This window comes from Brassica oleracea, chromosome C5, assembly GCF_000695525.1.
Source record: "Brassica oleracea var. oleracea cultivar TO1000 chromosome C5, BOL, whole genome shotgun sequence".
Taxonomy (NCBI): Eukaryota; Viridiplantae; Streptophyta; class Magnoliopsida; order Brassicales; family Brassicaceae; genus Brassica; species Brassica oleracea.
Window position 1 is genome coordinate 35,365,714 of NC_027752.1, and position 19,965 is coordinate 35,385,678.

At 32.5% G+C, this 19,965-nt stretch overlaps 3 protein-coding genes across 3 annotated transcripts; 1 reads left to right on the plus strand and 2 right to left on the minus strand.

Moving 5' to 3' along the window:
• The first annotated feature begins 4,420 nt into the window (after positions 1-4,420).
• LOC106296166 (LAG1 longevity assurance homolog 2) lies at positions 4,421-6,613 on the plus strand. Its single transcript, XM_013732241.1, has 6 exons — positions 4,421-4,764; positions 4,984-5,198; positions 5,290-5,445; positions 5,697-5,882; positions 5,980-6,158; positions 6,279-6,613. Exons 1-6 carry the CDS (start codon positions 4,630-4,632, stop codon positions 6,296-6,298), a joined length of 891 nt encoding a protein of 296 aa, XP_013587695.1. The 5' UTR covers positions 4,421-4,629; the 3' UTR covers positions 6,299-6,613.
• Positions 6,580-8,116, minus strand: LOC106296165 (F-box/kelch-repeat protein SKIP30-like). The gene is made up of 2 exons (XM_013732240.1): positions 7,959-8,116; positions 6,580-7,878 (listed from the first exon to the last, which is right to left on the minus strand). The coding sequence occupies exon 2, from the start codon at positions 7,868-7,870 to the stop codon at positions 6,824-6,826; it is 1,047 nt and encodes a 348-aa protein (XP_013587694.1). The 5' UTR covers positions 7,871-7,878; positions 7,959-8,116; the 3' UTR covers positions 6,580-6,823.
• A 4,697-nt stretch (positions 8,117-12,813) lies between these two features.
• On the minus strand, positions 12,814-13,767 carry LOC106345124 (RNA polymerase II C-terminal domain phosphatase-like 4). The gene has a single exon (XM_013784381.1). It carries the CDS (start codon positions 13,744-13,746, stop codon positions 12,814-12,816), a length of 933 nt encoding a protein of 310 aa, XP_013639835.1. The 5' UTR covers positions 13,747-13,767.
• Positions 13,768-19,965: the final 6,198 nt, after the last annotated feature.

A 19,965-nucleotide genomic window follows, 5' to 3' on the forward strand; every position in this document is an offset into this window, starting at 1 on the left:
CGACCGAGCTTTGGCTCGAGCCCGGTCGCTACGTAGCGACCGAGCGGTAGCGACCAAGCTTGGCCGAGCTCGGTCGCTACGTAGCGACCGAGCGGGATGATCGCTCGGTCGCTATGTAGCGACCGAGCTTTGGCTCGAGCTCGGTCGCAATGTAGCGACCGAGCGGGACGATCGCTCGGTCGCTATGTAGCGACCGAGCCTTGGCTCGAGCTTGGTCGCTACGTAGCGACCGAGCGGGACGGACGTTCGGTCGCTGCGTAACGACCTGTTTCGAGCTTTCGTCGGACATCTCGATTCTTTCTTCCGTAAAGCTTTTTCGTAAGGAAGAATCTATTTCGAAAAGTACTCTTCGGAGAAATTCTTATTTTTTTCCTTGGACATTTTGAATGTTAAATTTGTCGTAACCGTTTTTGAGCCCAACAGCTACCATATCATGAACCTATCATAATCTACCATCTGCTCCTCCTGATGGTAACTATGTTCATTATGCAAATGATGATCAACCGGTTCTTTCTGAAAATTGCTATTACTACTACTAGCTTCATTCTGATCATAATTATAACCTTCTCCATGTTGAAACCAGATATAATAATTTGGCGTGAAACCTCTATTTGTTAAATGCTTCCAAACATTTTCACGATTTACCAATTTCGAATTGTTGCATTTCCGACAAGGACAGAACATCTTACCACTTTCTTGGGCGAGCGGTGTGGAATCTGCTTGATGCATAAATGTCTCCATCCCCGCAAGGTATTCTTTCGTCACTCTTCCGTTAGCATCTCTATGCATATACATCCACCTCCGCAACTCGAAAATATTTCAGGAGCCCGACATTTTTTTTTCTTTCACGTTTATTTTTCTTTCACGTTTTCTTTTCTTTTCTAGTAGATGTAATTTTCCTAGGAATTTACGACGAAATTTAGTTAGGTGGCCGAAAAAAAAGTGTTACAACCACAAAGTTGGTGGATTCAAAATTTCCTTGCTAAGTAGACGTAAAATATTTCCTCGTAAAGTACACACTACATTTACGTCGAGTTTACGAGGAAAGAGTATTTCTTCGTAAAAGCTACGTGACATTACATCGACTTTACGACGAAATGATTTCGTCGTTATTTTACGTGGAAATAACGCTGATTTTATATTTCCTCGTAAGTTCCTCGTAAAGTCGACGTAAAATTACGAGGATTACTTTTCCTCGTTAAGTTTCCTCGCTAAACTTGTATTTTATTGTAGTGCATGCGTATTATTGATATGTCACGTACGTTAACATGATGTTCAATTTCAGATATTAAAAGATGATATTTGGTGGTATTTGGATACAAATTGCTAAAATTCCCTTTCTCGCAGAAAATAAGAAAACCACATAAAGTAACGTAGAAATGTATCTTAGAATACTTGACTAATGGGACAAAAACAATAATCGTTGTTGGTGGCTTTAGGTTAAGAAGACAAACTAGGAGATGAGAACTAAAAGCAATAAGAAAATATGTTACAGAAAAAAACACTTATAAATGCTAAAATAAAATCAAAAGTGGAAATGCTGGTGGAAGGTAAGGGGACGTGGTCACTGGACTCACTGGCCAAGCCACCTTAATGGAAGAGGGTCATTTGATGACCCATATGCAATTTTTTTATAAAAAAGTGTTTATATTTAAAAAAAACTGATAAAATATAACAAACTATACTAGTTTACTATAGTCGGCCCGCCTTACGGACGGGATATACTTGTGATCTAAATTATTATTTTTTGTATGATTTTTTTGTTTGTGATTTAGGTTTGCATTTGCAAGCTATATGTATGATAATGATTTTTGTCTTTTAAAAAGTTTTAGGCGAGGAAGAATTATATATGATAAGATATATTTTGCTTGGTTACAATAGTTGTTTTTATATTAAAAAGTTGTAGCATTGATATGTTGTGAGGGTTTCAAATGGTCTTCATGTTATTTCTTTTTACAAAACAAATTATCTCATATTTGGTGGTTATTTGTGGTTTGACATATTTTAGTTCATGGAGGATTGAGTTGTGGGTAATATTTCGAGTATGTTATAAGAGTAACTAGTTTTATGTTGAAATCATATTCTTTCGACATATTATTGAAGTGGAAGTGGTGATTATTTGAAGTTGCATCTATACTATTAAAGCATAATCCTTCGTAGGATTATGCCTCTGACTTTTCCAATTAATTACAAAAAATTTCATTACTTTTTTCAATTATTTTTAATAGTTTTCGGAAATTAAAAGCCCAACAAATTAGAAAGTAGCACGTTTCTGTCCAACTAAACAAAACAGGCCAATAATTTAAACAATTTATCCATTGTTTTTTAAGCCCATTTCGTGTATGTTTATTAACCCATCCATATTCGTTTGTGTTCTAACCTTATACCCTAAAACTCTATTCATACCCTAAAAATCTATTCATACCCTAACTCTATTCAAACCCTATTAACACCATCAAAAACACATTGTCCAGAAAACTATACCAAATAAATTGGAGTTTATTATAATGTCTATGTCTTATTTAAAATTTTCTTATATAAAGTTGCCGAAATATATTAGATATTATCTTTCAATAATATTAACTATACTATTATAGTATAGGGTTAGCATATTTCGAAATCATTAGTTTTCAATGTTATTGACATTTTAAACAGCCAATAATATTTAAATAATTAAATATTTATATTTTACCAAATTTGGTATATAAATATAATTATAAAAATAAAACGTAATAAATAGAAACTCATAGATTTTCGGATTCAAATCAAATAAATTCCAAGAATATTCTCTATAAGATCCGTTTTCGTAATTGCTACATACAATAAATTCAAAAGATAATATATAGAAACATGATTTTCCGGTTTAACTAAATTAACTTGATGAATACGCAGAGAATATATTCCGTTTGATATGGAACTAAATTTTTCGAATACTAATCTTAAAAGATAAAGATATTCGATAATAAAGAGAAGATCCCCCAAGTTTCTCCCCCAACTTTCTCCCCAAGTTTCTCCTAAAACCTAAGCATTCTCTTTTGTCGGTTTGAGGATACTTAAACCTGTTTTGGGTTGAGTTATTGAAAACAAAAGTTGGTCGTTGATTTGTAAGCCCAATTTACAAAACAATGTAATGTTTCTCAATTAAGGGATGACATTGACTGAATCCCGGTTGAGTTCTGCAACGTTGCTGATTTTCCAATGCAAGAGGGAAGAAATCTAGTCGATCCGACACGACAACAACTTAGACCGGGGACTGGCCGGAAATAGTTGTCCTCCTGTAACGTAATTGAGACTCCATTATCGGTTCAAAAATGGCTGCAACCCTAGAAATGATTAGTCACGGTGTTGAAAATAAAGACAAAAAATGTTGGGCACCAAACATTTATATTGCAGCCCAAGTGACTAAATTGTCCAAGCCCAAAATCAATTGTTTCGCCAAACAAAAAGCAATTCAGAAACTTGGACACGTGTCGCTCTCAGGGCCATCTAACGTAGATGCTGACGTGAAGCAACATGAGGGAAGGAAACACTGTTTTATAATAATAGATGTGGTCTCTATAGTATACATTGTCGGAACTAGCGTGTAACCAGGGTGGTCACTTGACCCATATGAAAAAAAAAAATTCTTGTAATTTTCTTCTAAAATTTTGATGAGATGTTGAGAAATTAACTTGTTGACCCTTGTGCATTGTTATTGTTATTAAATTAACCCTGGTAAACATAAATCCCGCCTCCGCCACTGATAGTATATAGTTGAAGCTAAACTAACGGCAGTGAAAAATGTGGCTGGTTCCACCACTAGACATGATCATTGATGCTCGCACTTGAACATCATTCATGCTGCTGCTGCTTTAGTTTAAAAGTGAATTCAATCTTATTTTAGAGGATGCTTACCGTGAACTCTAAGTGTTACATAATGATTCTCTCATAATTTAGCTCTCTTTAATTTTCTCATATTTTTGTAAGCGTTTTGTATCCCTTACTAATACTACTCCCTCCGTTTCATTTAAGTGTTGTCGTAGAGAAATTTTTTCGTTACAAAATAAGTGTCGTTTTCGATTTTCAATGCAAAATTTATTAATTTTATGCAGTAATTTATTTTTCTATTGGTTGAAATATGATTAGGTGTATAGGTAATTGTGTTTTTATATAGGAAATATACAAAATTAATTGTTTTTTAATATGTGTGCACTAGGTCAAAATGACACTTAATATGAAACAGAGAGTATTAAACAGTTATACATTTATCGAAAATAATATTTCTATAACGGTTAGTAAGAAATATGGAAATTATCTTTCTTTCTTTTTTTTGTCAACGGAAATTACTTTATAATCTGAAGGTCATGACTTGTGTCTTGTTCTATTGAAGACTATTGACTGGTAATAAAAAATATAAAAAAAGTAAATAAGAAAAAAAAGGTAATTGGTCGGAAGATCACAATTCCCCAGCTGGGCAAAACATTTACACCTGTCGCTCACTTCGAGGGAGACTCATAAAAGAAGAAGAAGAAGAACGACTCAAAGAAGAAGAAAATACTCAAATTCATATATACTTTCTCATTGATACGATTAATTCTTCTGTTTTTAAGTGAAAGATTTGATTCTTTTTTTTGCTGGGAGTCTCTGGACATGGAATCGTTATATTCTAGCGGCGGAGTAAGGAATCTTGAAGCGTCGATTGCGGCGTGGAATTTCCAGATAGCAGTCTATTTCGCCTTCGGATTCTTCTTCTTGAGACTCTTCCTCGATAGATTCGTCTTTCAAGTAAGTAAATAAAATAAAACATTCTCTCTAAATTCTCAGATTTTTTAAAAAAATGTTCTGTTTCTTTTGCAACTTTGGATTGTGTAAGCAAAGTGATTCATTAGATAATGAGCACTTTGGTCTTAGTTGATTCATGCATCTTGCAAAGAGCTAGGAGAATTGCCAATTGACAGCTCTAAGAATTTGATCATATCAATATGTCACATTGTCTTTTAACAGAGGATAGCTGTATGGCTTTTGAGCACCGCTTCTTCTGCGCCTATTAAAATGAAGGATGCTTCTACAAGGGCTAAGCTCGTCAAGTGCAAAGAGTCTCTGTGGAAGCTCTTGTTTTACGGTGCTTGTGACATATTCGTTCTCAAAGTCCTTTTTCACGAGCCATGGGCCACAGATGTCAAACTCTACTTTCACGGTTGGCCTAATCAAGAGTTGAAGTCAGTTACTTTTCTTCTGCTTTCACTTTTTAAGCTATACTTTATATGGTGGAAGTAACCTAATGTTACTCTCTTTTTTTTTGTTCCTTAGGCTTCCGATAAAGCTTTACTATATGTGCCAGTGCGGTTTCTATATGTATGCTGTTGCTGCCTTGATTGCATGGGAGACAAGACGAAAAGATTTTTCTGTTATGATGTCTCACCATGTCGTTACCATCATCCTCCTTGCCTACTCCTACTTAACCAGGTAATTAGTTATATTTGCATATGGATGCTTACCTTATGTAGATTTGCAAAGTTACAAGTCCATTCATGATAATAATAATAATAAAAGAGTTGTCATTTGACAAGATTATTATGTGTGACAATATTCAACTTTTTGACTGAGATATTAGATATATATATATATATATATATATATATATATATAGTGAATTATGGAGCAAGCAACCAAGAAGCTCAGGAAACTATTTATTTATTTATTTTGTTTTTGTGCAGCTTTTTCAGAATTGGAGCAATAATCATAGCCCTTCATGATGCAAGCGACGTGTTTATGGAAACTGCTAAAATTTGCAAGTACTCTGAAAAGGAATTTGGAGCGAGTGTGGGTTTTTCACTCTTTGCTCTCTCTTGGCTACTGCTTAGGTTGATTTACTTTCCATTTTGGATCATCAGGGCCACTAGGTATCCCACTCTTTATTCTTACCTCCTATATATATAACTTTATTTTTTTTTTGTCAATGCTTTATCTGACATTCTCACCTTTTTTGTTTGGTTAAAGCATTGAACTCCTGGATCATGTTGATATGACATCTGCTGAAGGCACAATCATGTACTATTCCTTCAACACACTGTTACTGACGCTTCTTGTTTTCCACATATATTGGTGGTATCTCATCTGCGCAATGATTGCAAGACTACTTAAAAACAGAGGACAAGTGGGAGAAGACATAAGATCCGGTAAGGTTTCTGTAACTTTGTTTAAACTCGGTTTTGAAAGTTATGTGGGCTGTGTAGTGTGGAGGAACCATTAGAGTTTTTTTTAAAAGAATTTTGTTTGTTTATTCTTGACAATGGCAGATTCAGAGGATGATGAATAGGCTTTGCAAGCATGACAGATACGGAACATGTTTCCACTTCTCCAAACAAACCCTTCTGCTGCTGATGAATTTGTTCTCAGTTTTCAACACTTTACTGATTAGAGTTGGAGGTTAAAAGAAGAAGAAAGGCTATAATTTTTTTTTCCAGTTTTGTATTGGTGAGTATATGTCTACATTAATTAGACTGCAGATTCTCTTTTGAAAAATATAAGGAAAAACAGAAACTCAGGTTTCTTGTGTTGTTATGTTCTATGCTGTGTATAAAACAATGTGCAAGCCACTTTGTAAAAGCCAGAGAATGTCTTCTTTGCATGTTATGTGCATGTTCTCAGTGATACACCTCTTATCTGCCTCATGTCCCATTGACACAGCCTTACTGTCATCTAATAACCTTACCTATTTCCTTACAAAAGAGTATTTTGAAACAACAGTAAAAACACTATAACAAAACAAAGACACACAAAAAGAAAAGGAAAACGTGACATACAAAACAAAGAATAACAGAGTCTTAACATCACACTCCCATCACATTGTCAACTGCGTACAACCAAGGACCGTACCACGGCACTTAGTCATCGGAGCAACCTTCCTCCACACCGGACGATCACTCCCAACAGTCAAAACATCAACCTCCGACATCTGCTTAATATCCCAATTATCCCTATCAGGCCCAATCACACCTCCCACAAGCAAAACCTCACCACTCAAACTGGTCATCGCCATACCAATCCTCGGCTTAAACTCCGACGCCGACGCAACCATCTTCCACGTCTCATCACCTCCTCCCTGCTTGTACACCACTCCATGACTCAACACATAACTCACACCCTCAACAACAGTCATCGGACCTTGAGGCCATCCATACTCCTTCACGTCCCATCCCAACGTAACACTCTCAAGAACCTGCACCGTCGTCGATAACCCTTTATGCAAAACGTGAACCTTACCTTTCACGACCAAACCCGAACACGCCGAGTTATGAGTCCTGTGGAGATCAGGAATCGAACTCCACACGTCACTCTCAGGATCGTAAACCTCAGCTCCCGAGATCGATTTTCGACACGTGGTGAATCCTCCAGCAACAACAATCTTCCCTTGGAGAACGCAGCACGCGAACATAGAGCGAGGAACGAGCATCGGCGCTCGTGGCCCCCATCGTCTCTCCACAAAGTCGTAACACCACACCTCGTCCGTAGCGAAGGTACCGCCGTGATCGCCGGTTAGCGGATCCACGGCGTCGCTGCCTCCGCCTAATACTAAGAGCTTCCCGGAGGTTGTTACGGCTCCGAAGTGGGCGAGGTGGCGGATTGGGGATGGGAGGAGAGGGAGAGTGAGCCAGCGGTTACAGTTAGGGCTGTAGACTTGCCACGTGTTCTCCGGCTCGAAGGCGCAGACGCAGAGGAGATTTTCGGATGATTTGAGTTCGTTGCGGACTTGGAAAAGCTCGTGGCTGCGTGTAGCTGAACGCCAGGAGCGGGAGACGAGCTCTAGGTTGGGGTGATGGTGTAATGGGACGTGAGCGAGGCATCGAAGAGCGACTGCTTCTGGGATTCCTTCGAGCAGCGAAGACATTGTGAAATCTGATTACGCATTTAATGATCACATAACACGGAATTGCAATTTTTTTTTTTTTTTTTTGAATTAACGGATGAAAGCTTGCCTGGACGTGGTGAACCGAAGTTCTTGATCGGTTTGTTTCTCCGATGCGGCGGTGTTCGTGTGTTGACGGGAAGATTGATTATTCTGGTTAGAGTATGGTTTCTTAGTGAAAGAGGTTTCTTCGGCGGATTTTGAGTCAGAGCGACGATGGAATCGGTATCTGCGGTAAGGAATCTGGTAAAATAATGGGGCTTATTTGGGCCGGTCCGTACTCGTTTAAACTTAGGCCTCTTTTGCCTTAGTCTATATGGCTGGTTGGTTTTTTCTTTATGATAAGCCTCTTCGGCTGATCCGATCGGTCCCGGAAGGAGCACATTTAATGCTACAAAATGGACTAGTCCGAAAGTGTATCACACTACCTGATCCGAGTTTGAAATACTTTCCGACTAATGCCAGAGGGTGGACCAATCATCTTTTATGGCCCACCATGCAAATCACTTGGGGCGAAACCCAAATCCAAACTGATCAAATAGTGATAATTTAGTTTCCAGGGGGAATCAAACCCATGACTGATGTGAGTACACACCAAACCTCAAAAGATTGCCTTTAGGTTACTAAAACTTGGTTAAAGGGTGGTTGGTTGTACATTTAAGCTGATAAGATCATCGTTGAAAAGAAAAAATAGCTAATAAGATCAAACCTTTATTCAAGAACATGATGGATGCTAATATGCTATGTTTGTAATAAATTATGTAACGCTATTGTTAATTTTTGAGTATAGTATTTTAGTATCAACTAGCCAAAAGGTTTACCTTAGTCTGAGAATTAATGCTGATGAAATTGAAGTGAAACCCAAACCCATTGCATCTCCAAATCCTGAAACGTAATTAGGAATAAACAGAAGCATCCTTGTGTCTGTCTTGTAAGAGTGTTGCAGATATTGTAATTCGATTCAAAGTATGTCATAGCTTTTAATCTTTAAGTAAATACAATTAATGCTTTGTAGTTCATAGCTTCTAATCTTTGTAGTATTACCTAAGAGATACTAGATAAATACAAAAGAAACAGTAAGATGCTAACATTCACTTCACTTATGCGATATGCTTTTATTGTTTTCTAGTCAAAATCCCCTATTAATAAACATTTTAAAAATTGTAACACAAAAGAGCCTCGTTGAATTGTCACTTAATTAAGATGCTAATTAATCTTATGTGACAGCTTAAGAACCAATTAAAAAAATGTTGATCTAAAATCCAATTACAAGAAAACATTATATTAAACCAAAATATAAGAAGCTTCTATTCTTTTCTTAAATAAAAGCTACAGAGTTACCTAATATGATTAACATATATATGACAATTAATGATTATGAATAATAAAAATTTGATAATAATTTTTGCATTCTTCCTCATTTTTGTTTAATTTTTATACTATTAAAAGAAATTAAACAATCACATTAACCATTTAATAAAAAAAATATTTTTTTTATATGTTGTATTTTGATTTTTTTTAAAACGACTTTAAATTACAAAAAAAAAACTAAAAATCTCTTTGAAAATTTTGTGATCAATGACTTAATTTTTTAATTATAACAAGATACAAATGATCATACAATCGTATTAATATGAATTTTTATTTAATAGATATTCATATTAAATTATATATATATATATATATATATATAAATATCGTTTAAATTAAACTATATACCATTTAAAAATACATAAATATATTTATGTTAATTTTGAAATTTCCATTGAAAGAGTATTGAGACCTTAATATTTTAATTTTGAAATTTACATCGAAAAATACCACATCAAAAAATTTGAGATTAATAGTTTAAATTTTTTGTTACATCAAATATAAAAATGTTAATAAAGCCATATGAGTAGGAAGTTTCAATAATAAATATTTATATTAAAATATTCTATATATTTATGTCAATATCTTTGAAATATAATTATATACCATATAAAATAAATAAAATGGTTATTTTGATTTATTTACTATAAATATATTGTAAATAAACAAGATGTATTTTTATTTATTTATGTGATTACTATAATCTCCGATATATTAATTGAGAAACAATTGATTACTTTAGCAAGTGTAAGATTTTATTAATTAATATTGTTAAAAAATCTTACAAGAGATCAATACAACTAAGATTTATTTAGAAGTTATTGAAATCACCTAGCGAGAACATGGATTGCACAAAAAATTTGCTTTCCTAACCCTATCCCCCTTTCTATTCGTCACAACACTGACAAACAATATTTGGAAGTGTCGCTTGACAATCTGAAATGGTAACGTTTTTTTAAGTTCAACCAATTGTTTCTTTTAAATGGGTCTAGAACAATTTTTAATGATTAACTAAATGTGTCAAGTACATAGTAAACTGTGTTTTGGTTTAAAAATTGTTGCATACCCAAAATCAATATGAACTATCATCATTTTCGTTTAAAATTTTGTCACAATAAAAATATAGAGTTGGACAAAAAATCTAAATCCAAAAAACCAAACAAAGGCCGATCCAAAGAATAGTACTGAACTTTTAACCTGAATTGGTTAGATATCCGAATGAGTTCAAAATTTTGGTATCTAGAGAACCGGAACCGAACCCGATCCAAACCGAAATATTTTAGGTATTGTATATATCCGAAAAAGATTTATATACTTAAATATATTTATTATTTTTAAATTTAATATCTAAGAGAATATACAAAATATATAAGACGTTTTTAAGTTGTCCAAAATACTTGAAAATTGATACCACTCAAATTACCCTAAGGAGTGATTTATACTCTCTCAAGTAAGAGGCCGAGTTGTAGTACTTAGGGATCAAATTCACGGGGAGCTAGGAAACCAAATAAATCTAATCAGTTTGATTAAGCTAGGCTAATAGTTTATAAAGCAGTAAATAATTAATGCAAAGCAACAGATAAAGCAGTAAACAAGTTGAACAAGACAATTGTTCAGCTTGGCAAGAAGTTGTTTGATGGAAGGATGATTGCTAGATCTAGGGTTTCTATTCAGGAGATCATGATTATAATCCTACAGATGCCTAATGAGTTGCATGCATGATAATGTAAAGCTCAACTACTTGATCAACAAATCAATCAGCTCTCGCGTGTATTGAATTGTCTATTAACTAGATCTATTGATCTCAACTGTTGTATTTTGATCAATAGAAAGTGTCGATCGATAATCCTATAGAGATATCAATCGATACACCTTTTGCTCCGTCGATCGATTATTCAAGTGTGATATCGATTGACACGCTCTAGTCAAGCTTTATGTGCGGGTTGAATAATAGCTTACTAAGCTCACTAGATCAGCTCTCGCCTTGCTCATAGCAAGAAACATAGTTCTATTAGAATGTTTTCAGGATGAGAATAAAGCTCTCGCTTTTATCAATCTATCCAAGGGCAGGTTCTAGGTAGCTAATCTAGACACATGTATTAATGAACAATCCTAAGATGATTATCACAACTCAGCAATCTATAGTTGGGGCTAATCCCTCATCCTATATGAACCCTAAACCTAACAGGTGGATCTATTTAGACATGAAGTTTGTCACATAAATCATAGATGAATAGATATAAAAAGCAATAGATATTAAAACCAAAGATAATAGAGTTCCAGGAGGACTCTGAAGGAGTTCCTCATTTCTCTCCTAACTAAGAACAATGATTAAAAGAAAGCTTAGATAGCGTAGCCGTCAACAATGGCTTATAAATAACATAAATAGGGTTTCTGGTCGTCCAAGGGTATTCTGGTAATTTGGGGTTGATTCTGGGTTTGAGTGGTCATAAAATATGCTCAGCCAATATTCTGGCATCACTGTCGTTCGACACCAATGCTGCAACATCGACCGACAGTCCTTCATCTCCTCGACAGCTTCCTCTCGCGAGGTACACTGACCACTCTTCAGTACAACGGGCATAACTTCTGCTACAGGATGCTGATTGACCTCAAACTAGTGGCATTGGAAAGCTAACTCAAAGCTATATCGTTTGTCAAAAGATGGGCTCAATCTAACGGTGGGAAAGTCTCCATCCATAGCTAGACATCTAACGTGTCTGTGCAGTTCTGCACTTCAAAATACTCCAAAATCACCATATTTCTCCAGAACGTACCTGAACCTGTAAATACTCTATATAGTATTAAATATATATTAAAACACTTATAGACCATGACTAAAAGTGGGTAAAATCCTTGGTCTATCAAAAATATATACAAATATAAATACATGTTTAAAATAGCTAAACGATACTTATAATACGTAAAATACTTCAAATATCTATTGATTTCCTATCCAAATATTTAAGATAAACCAAATGTTAATTTTAAGTATTTTGGACATTATTCAAATTTATATGTTATATATTATTTTTAGATTTTGAAAAAGTTAAAGTATATATGAACTTTAATTTTTCAAAAAAAATTAAATAGGTTATCCAAACCCAAACACTAACCAAACCCGCAAAGATCCGAACCGAACCAAACCCTCAAAGATCTGAATCGAGCCAAATGGTAATCGAATGTCCACATCTAATCAAATGTATAACAAAATATATATTGTTTATTATATTTAAATATAATATATTTTAAAAAAAATATTCCGCCTTGCGCGGATTATCATCTAGTAACTTTGTAAAGATTTTTTTTTTTTTTTTTGGAACACTGTAACTTTCTAAAGATACTTTATACTTCTTACACATTAACCAGATAACAAGCTTTTGATTGATGCTTAAATGAATTTACATCAGCATAAAAGACTGTTTGTTGACAAGTTAGGAAGTCAATACCATATGAAAATATGCTTTACAGTATTGTGTTTCAAAATAACTTTTCAAAGGTACTTAATACCTCTCCTTATATATGAAAGTTACAATGCTTATAATATAAAGTTTCTACAGAGTAAAAGATTCTTTGTCGACACGATTGGATTCTATTTCTTGTAGGAGCAACCTCACGTCTTTTGACTCCAATTCCTTTTCTTCTGCGACACTGAAGAATGCACTGTGAACTTCTTTGAGTAACTTCAAAACATTGGCCAACCCACCGTCCTTTTCACTCTCGTCAGTCTTCTCCTCAGAGTATGGCTTTGAGTATTGGCCGTTGCTCATTCTTCTGAAGTAGTTGTATTTGTTAATCACAATCAAGTTACTCTTGTGATCGGGCCATACATCACGTGTATCATCCACAATCAACGTTCCACGTTCATGAGCCAAAACCAAATCAAGCGTCTTCACATCAGGACTCTCCTCCCTCGTTATCACCCTGTCCCCAAAATAGATTCTCTTCGGATCAATCACGTCCAAGATGAGGTTAGCGTAATCACGAATACCCTTTGTGTAAACACACATCGTAAACATCTTGTTGGCTTCTTCCAAGAAACCGCAAACAAAAGGCCGTAGCTTCGTCAAAGATACCACGGGATCATCGCCTCCTGTTGTCCACTCCCACAGATCGTGCCTTGTAATAGAATCCGCTTCTTTGATCAGATACTTCTCTGCTTCGGTGAGGCGTAGAAGAGGAGTGGTGTGGAGAAGCGTGTGGTCCAAGTCAAGTACTAAGTGAAGTTTTTTATCGTTGGAACAGGAGACTGATGTGGTGAAGCGCTTCGTTGCAGCTACAGCCTCGTGGCTTAGCTGTAAACCGTCGGAAAGATAATCGAACACTCGGCCTTGGTTTTTGTGAACAGTTGATTTGCAGGTGGTGCATTCTCCGTAACGAAGGAACCAGTGACCACATCTACTAGAAGAAGAAGACTCGTTGGTGACGGGTTCGATCCTCTGCTTTTTGGCTCTCTGTTCCAGAGAAAGATTATTGACAACAGACATGGTTTCTCTGATGGACTGATTTAAAACTTCTAATTATATAATATAATTAGAGAACTGATCAACAAAAGTCCCTAAGAAATCGAGTACTTAAGAAAACCCTAATCTGATCAGAAACCTGAAGAGATGGTTTTGTACTTCGTTCTAAAACAAGAAATTATCTGTGTTTTCCCTTTTCTCTGGGGAAACCTTCATCTAAACTATATTTTCCTCTATATTTATACTAGGGCAAATCTCCAAAATAGCATCTTTCTAAGTTTATATCACAAAATAGCACTCAAAAACTAAAATGACCAAAATAGCACATTTCTAAGCTTATCCTTTGAAAATTTTAATTTTTTTATTTTTCAAAATTTGAAATCTTATCCCCAAAACCTCATTTCTCAACTCTAAACCCTAAACCCTAAACCCTAAACCCTAAACCCTAAACCCTAAACCCTAAACCCTAAACCCTAAACCCTAAACCCTAAACCCTAAACCCTAAACCCTAAACCCTAAACCCTAAACCCTAAACCCTAAACCCTAAACCCTAAACCCTAAACCCTAAACCCTAAACCCTAAACCCTAAACCCTAAACCCTAAACCCTAAACCCTAAACCCTAAACCCTAAACCCTAAATCCTAAACCCTACCCTTTAACTCTAAACCCTAAGTTTGTGACTTTTGATAAAACATTAAGTGCTATTTTTGTGACTTTTGACTTTGAATGCTAGTTTGAGAACAAAAACTTGATTTAGTGCTATTTTTGTCTTTTTCTCTTTATACTAACATAGAGTAATTTATAAAGTAGTTACATTAAAAAAAAATAGTGTGTCATTAGAGGTGCTCTTATATCTTTTGCAAAAAAGATAATTTTTTCTAATATTTAGTGTGCGCAAAAATTTACTAATTGGCTATTGTAACTTCCTTAGTTTACTATAGTGTCTCGTAGAGCTGGGCAAATAATTAGAATCCAAAAACCCGAACCGAAACCGATTCGATAAAAATGAATCTGAATCTGATCCGATCTGAACCCGACATAAATACCGACTGGATCTTGCTTTATGGTATTTCGGGTTATGAGTATTATCCGAACCGAACCTAAATGGATATTCGACATAACTCGAAAATTCATAATCCAAAAAAAGAACTTGTAGCAAACATGATCTCAATTCCTAATATGTATCCAAAAGACACTAAGATATTATTGAATATCTAAAATAATTATCTATTATAAGAAGGTCGGTGGTTGAAAGTGGCGGTTGAAGTTTTCAGATTTTGGTTTTGTTTTCATTGAATAATGTTTTTCATTTTATGAAAATTTGGGGATTGATTGGTAGCGGTTATAGGTGCTTTGGACAGTCATTTCTCTTTTCTAAAGCAATTTTTAAAGCAATCATTCTTTACTTACAAAAAATAAAACTATAGCAAAAAAAAAGTTAGAAAAAAAAATATGTTAGCTCTCAAAATCAACTTTTCTACAGCTTTTAGTAAGTGCTTTGAAAATAAATTTACAACAAAAAAAGTTAAAACCAAAGCAAAAAACTCACGACCTATTTTCTAAAGCAAAAAATCTAAAGCTTCAACACCAACCAATCAATCTTTTGGTTTTCATTTTATTCTTTCATTTATTTGGTTTTCTTTCTATCAATAACTATATTTACCTTTTGTTTGATTTTGAATGATCATTTTTTATGTTCCTTTCTTATTTTTCAATCGATTTTACTTATGTCTTGGTTATAAAAATATGTACAAATCAGGTACTTTAAAACAAAAGAACCAATTTTACTTATGTTTTGATTACAAAGTAGGTACAAATCAGGTACTTTTAAACCGAAGAACCAATTGGGAGATGAACCCGAAAGTACATCGGGTTCTACCGGTTCTTTGAAGATTTATTGACCCCGATCCGGACCTGATAGAATCCAACCCGGTCCCCAACCGAACTTTCATATAACCCGAATGTGACTGATTTTGATAAACCCGAAAAACTGAGATCCGATTGGACAAAACCAAAATCCGATTGAGATCCCGAATGCTCATGCCTAGTCTCTCGAGTCTGATTAATATGTGCCTAGCTTTCAACTTTTTATTTACATGGGCTTCCAATTTATTATGCACTTTACTCAGAGTTGTTATATCCTTGGCCGAACCAGCAAATCTAATTATCTGATCATAATTTGGTGTAGCGGAAACGTAACAAAAACGTGTGTTTACACTGGTTAGTAATTTTAGAGCGAATTTGATCCATACAAAGGAAAAAAAAAACTGCAAATGCATATATATAAGAAATAAAGACCCCTAGATATAAAACGTTTAATGTGGAAACATCTATATTATTAAAAGAGAAGTACCCATTAAAAAATACTCCTAAGTTTTTTAACTTATTTACACTTCCATGTCACTGATAATTAAATTAAACTACCTATTTTAATGCTTTTCTTTTCCAGTTAAATTAATGAGTTTTCTTTAATCAAATTTAAATTTAATGTCATTAAATGAACCTACCTATTTTAATGCTTGTCTTTTCCAGTTAAATTAATGAGTTTTCCTTAATGAAATTTAAACTTAATGTCATTAAATGAACCTAAAAATACATCATATTTAACGTAGCTTATTACAGACGAGTATGACCCGATAATGAACTTGAATTTTATTTTTACGAAAACGTGAATCACTTGACTTATGTAATATTTAAAATATATTAACTACAATATAACAAATGCTTATAACCTATCTATACTTTAGTTTGAAATGATCATGCTCAAGTTTTATATAGTCAACTTACATCATGCATCGATCGATGTACAATAGTCAAACCACCTATAGTTTTCGTTTTCTTTATAGGATGTATCAACCAACCAATCATCCCACTGATTTTCTAAGCTTTATAAAAAACAAATCAATAAATACAAACTCAAAATCCAATATCTTCTATTAATCAAAACAAAATATCTTCAAATTCGTATTTTTAATGTACCTATTAAATATAGAAACTGTAACCATAATAACACTAATTATAAGAATAGATTTGATTCCAACCAATTGATCTATTACTTCGGTAATTGATTTGCTTACAGAAGAGGAAACAATAAATTTAAAATTTATAAGAATATAAAGATATAGAGATTCCAACCAATTGCATATATTTGCGTATGATTTTCGCATAATAAGCTTCAAATTGAACATTGGAAAAGATAAAGAGATTTTTTTTAATCTTTTACCGAAACATAACTTAAACAAAACGAAGAGTTAAAGGTAATTTTTTTTTGTTACACTTCCCGGAAAAAAACGGTTACAACATAGGCTTTCATAATATGGCCTTTTAGCATACTAATGTTATGGACATTTAATAATTATCTTGACGAAAAAAAAGACTATAAATAATTTATTATTAACAAAAGTATAAAATTATTTACAATTTGATGACTAATTCATCACCCTCTTTTATATGTTAAATTTTTCATAGAAGTTTAAAAATCATTTTATTTTCTTTAAACATGTATAACTAATTTATAATCTTTTATATCATACTAAGTCATGATATAATATTTCTTCATATTTTACATTAATAACCATTGTTTTTATATATCGTCTGCAATTCTCAAATTACGTCTATTTGTTCAATTTTGTATATGATATCGAATATTCATCATAAATAGATGGTTTAAGATGCCAAAAAAATTATTTACTTGGTAAATATAATACATCAAATATTACAAATACATCATTTAGTTAAATAAATAACCATAAACCAAAAATTCATATCCGCGCTAGCGCACGGATCAGAGTCTAGTATATATATGTAAGCACTATCTAGATTTAATGTGCGATGACACTACATGTAATTTATCTAGTCAAATGATGTTTTTTTTGAAAAAAAGTGTGAAGAGATCGCTCGTGATGACACCTAAAAAATAGTTAACAAATAAAAGTGCTCTTCAAATAATAAAAATTAGGTGGCTGCCTGCGATTTCGCGGGTATAAATATTTATGAAAAATATATATTATGTTTATAATTTTGAATAATAGTCATAATTATTAAAAATAATCTTTTTATTTTAAATAGTTTGAAAATCAAAGTCTTGATATTGTATAATCTTAGAAGATTATTGAGATATAATGTTAATTCTAAAAATTTTATTATAAGCTTCCAAATTTTTTTTTATGACATAATTTTTTTATTAATAAAAAACAAAGACTAATGAACAAGAATTTATTTTATAACACATTCTATTTTTGCATTTTTTTTCTACCACTTTATTTTATTTAGAAGTAAAACCGTAACAAATAATTAATTAACAGTTACAGTACTACGTAAAACACAGGTATTTCAGCAAACATTTAAAACATTATGTACGTAAAAGTATAAAATAACAAATAATTCAATCAAGAATACAACAAAAAAATTTTATTATTCTTCACTTATGTTTTATATATGTATCCTTTTTTTTTCTTATTACAAAATAAGCATGTCAATTTTATTATAATCAAAACAATAGAGTCTTAACTCTAGTCCAGTATTAATATATTATTTCTTATTTTCAATTTATATATTATCATAAAAAATTTCATTGATTATATTATTTTAAAAAATTTACCGTATAATTTTATTATAATCAATGCTATAAGAATTATATTAATAGAGTATATTAACTTTAGTCTCTTATTAGTATAATGTTCCAATATTTCTATTTTATATTATAATAAATATTTTTATTTATTAATATTATTTTAAAATACTTACCATATATTTTTCTGTTTTTAAATATACAAATACTTTACTCATTTCTTAAAGTAATAACTCAACTATACAATCAACATTTGTCACTGAAAAATGACTAAATATTTTTAAAATTGTATATTTGATTGTTTTACATTCATTGGACACATTTTAGAAAAAAATATTATATATAGTGAGTGTAAAAAAATATTATTAGGTTTAGGTTAATTTGTTTTTTGTAATCTATAATTTAATGTATCCACTATTAATATAAATATGTTAAAATCGTTTATATAGTTATTTCTATCATACGATATCCCCTAGACTATCTTTACGAGGTGATTTTGTCACATGCCCTCTCTACAATCAGTTTCACAAAACAAATATAACATGACTACTAAAATTGATGACATGGCTTCCGAAAAAATATGACATGGATAATTTCATTTAATGTTGATTTATATTTTTGGCAAACTTATTAGAATATGGTAATAATTCATATATTACATTTAATATTGATATTTTTTTTTGGTAAACTTTTCTTAAATATGGTAATAGCTCATACATCATCTATAAAATAAATATATTCATATATAACGTTTCAAATTTGGAAATATTATTATTTTTGTATAATTATGCAATTTGTATTGCTAAAGCTTTCAAAATTTTTTACAATTTTGTAAAAATTTGAATATCTAATCTAAGAAAATAGTAAAATCTATAATATTTAATGAAATTTATTTTTAAATATAAGTTAGATTTAAAAAAATTCTTACTGCACATGGTACAGGAAAAAACCTAGTGTATTTTTATATGTATATTTTAAATTTTTATAATGTAATCTATGATATTTAATTATTTCTATAAACGAATTATGTTGATTCTACTAACTTTAAAATGTTTAATTGTTTGTATGGTAATATATATTAGATAAGGTAGTTTTAAGATTAGCTTCCTTTTTTAAAAACTTCAATTAAATAAATAAAAATTAAAATACCAACAACCAATCAAATTAAAAGAATTTATTTTAAACTTCACCCATGAATGATACCTAAAGAAAAGTCAATGAAGTAATTTCTTACTTAATATACAGTAGGATATGAGTTCCTTCACGTGATGTATGTCTATTTTATCACGTGAACGGTGAACCATTTGGTGTAGGTATCATTCATCGCATACATATAAACTACATTATGAATCTTAATTATTACTGTCTCGACAGAAAATCTCATGGGTTGCTACTTGCTACATATATTTTCTAGCATCTGACCTTTTAGTAATCATACTAAAAAAAATGTACGCATCTTATATAATAAAGTTGGATTTAGTCTCTCCTCCTCATGAAGCCACCTCATCTCTTTGCATAGGGCATTTGTTGACACCTGTCATGTTCTCTTTAATAACTATCAAGTATCAAACTAAAAATCTAATCTTAGGCCTTTCAAATAATCTAACCCCAGAAAAATTACTAGCGAAAAATCGAACCGACTTAACCGTCTAATTTCTAAATCGAAACCGAAC

What these genes read in the sequence shown, in the direction of transcription:
- LOC106296165 (XM_013732240.1), bottom strand. Translation starts at nt 7,870, where the DNA reads ATGTCTTCGCTGCTCGAAGGAATCCCAGAAGCAGTCGCTCTTCGATGC.
- LOC106345124 (XM_013784381.1), bottom strand. Translation starts at nt 13,746, where the DNA reads ATGTCTGTTGTCAATAATCTTTCTCTGGAACAGAGAGCCAAAAAGCAG.
- LOC106296166 (XM_013732241.1), top strand. Translation starts at nt 4,630, where the DNA reads ATGGAATCGTTATATTCTAGCGGCGGAGTAAGGAATCTTGAAGCGTCG. An exon ending in TGGCCTAATCAAGAGTTGAA is followed by an intron (nt 5,199 to 5,289) that starts GTCAGTTACTTT and finishes TTTGTTCCTTAG; the next exon opens with GCTTCCGATAAAGCTTTACT. An exon ending in GCCTACTCCTACTTAACCAG is followed by an intron (nt 5,446 to 5,696) that starts GTAATTAGTTAT and finishes GTTTTTGTGCAG; the next exon opens with CTTTTTCAGAATTGGAGCAA.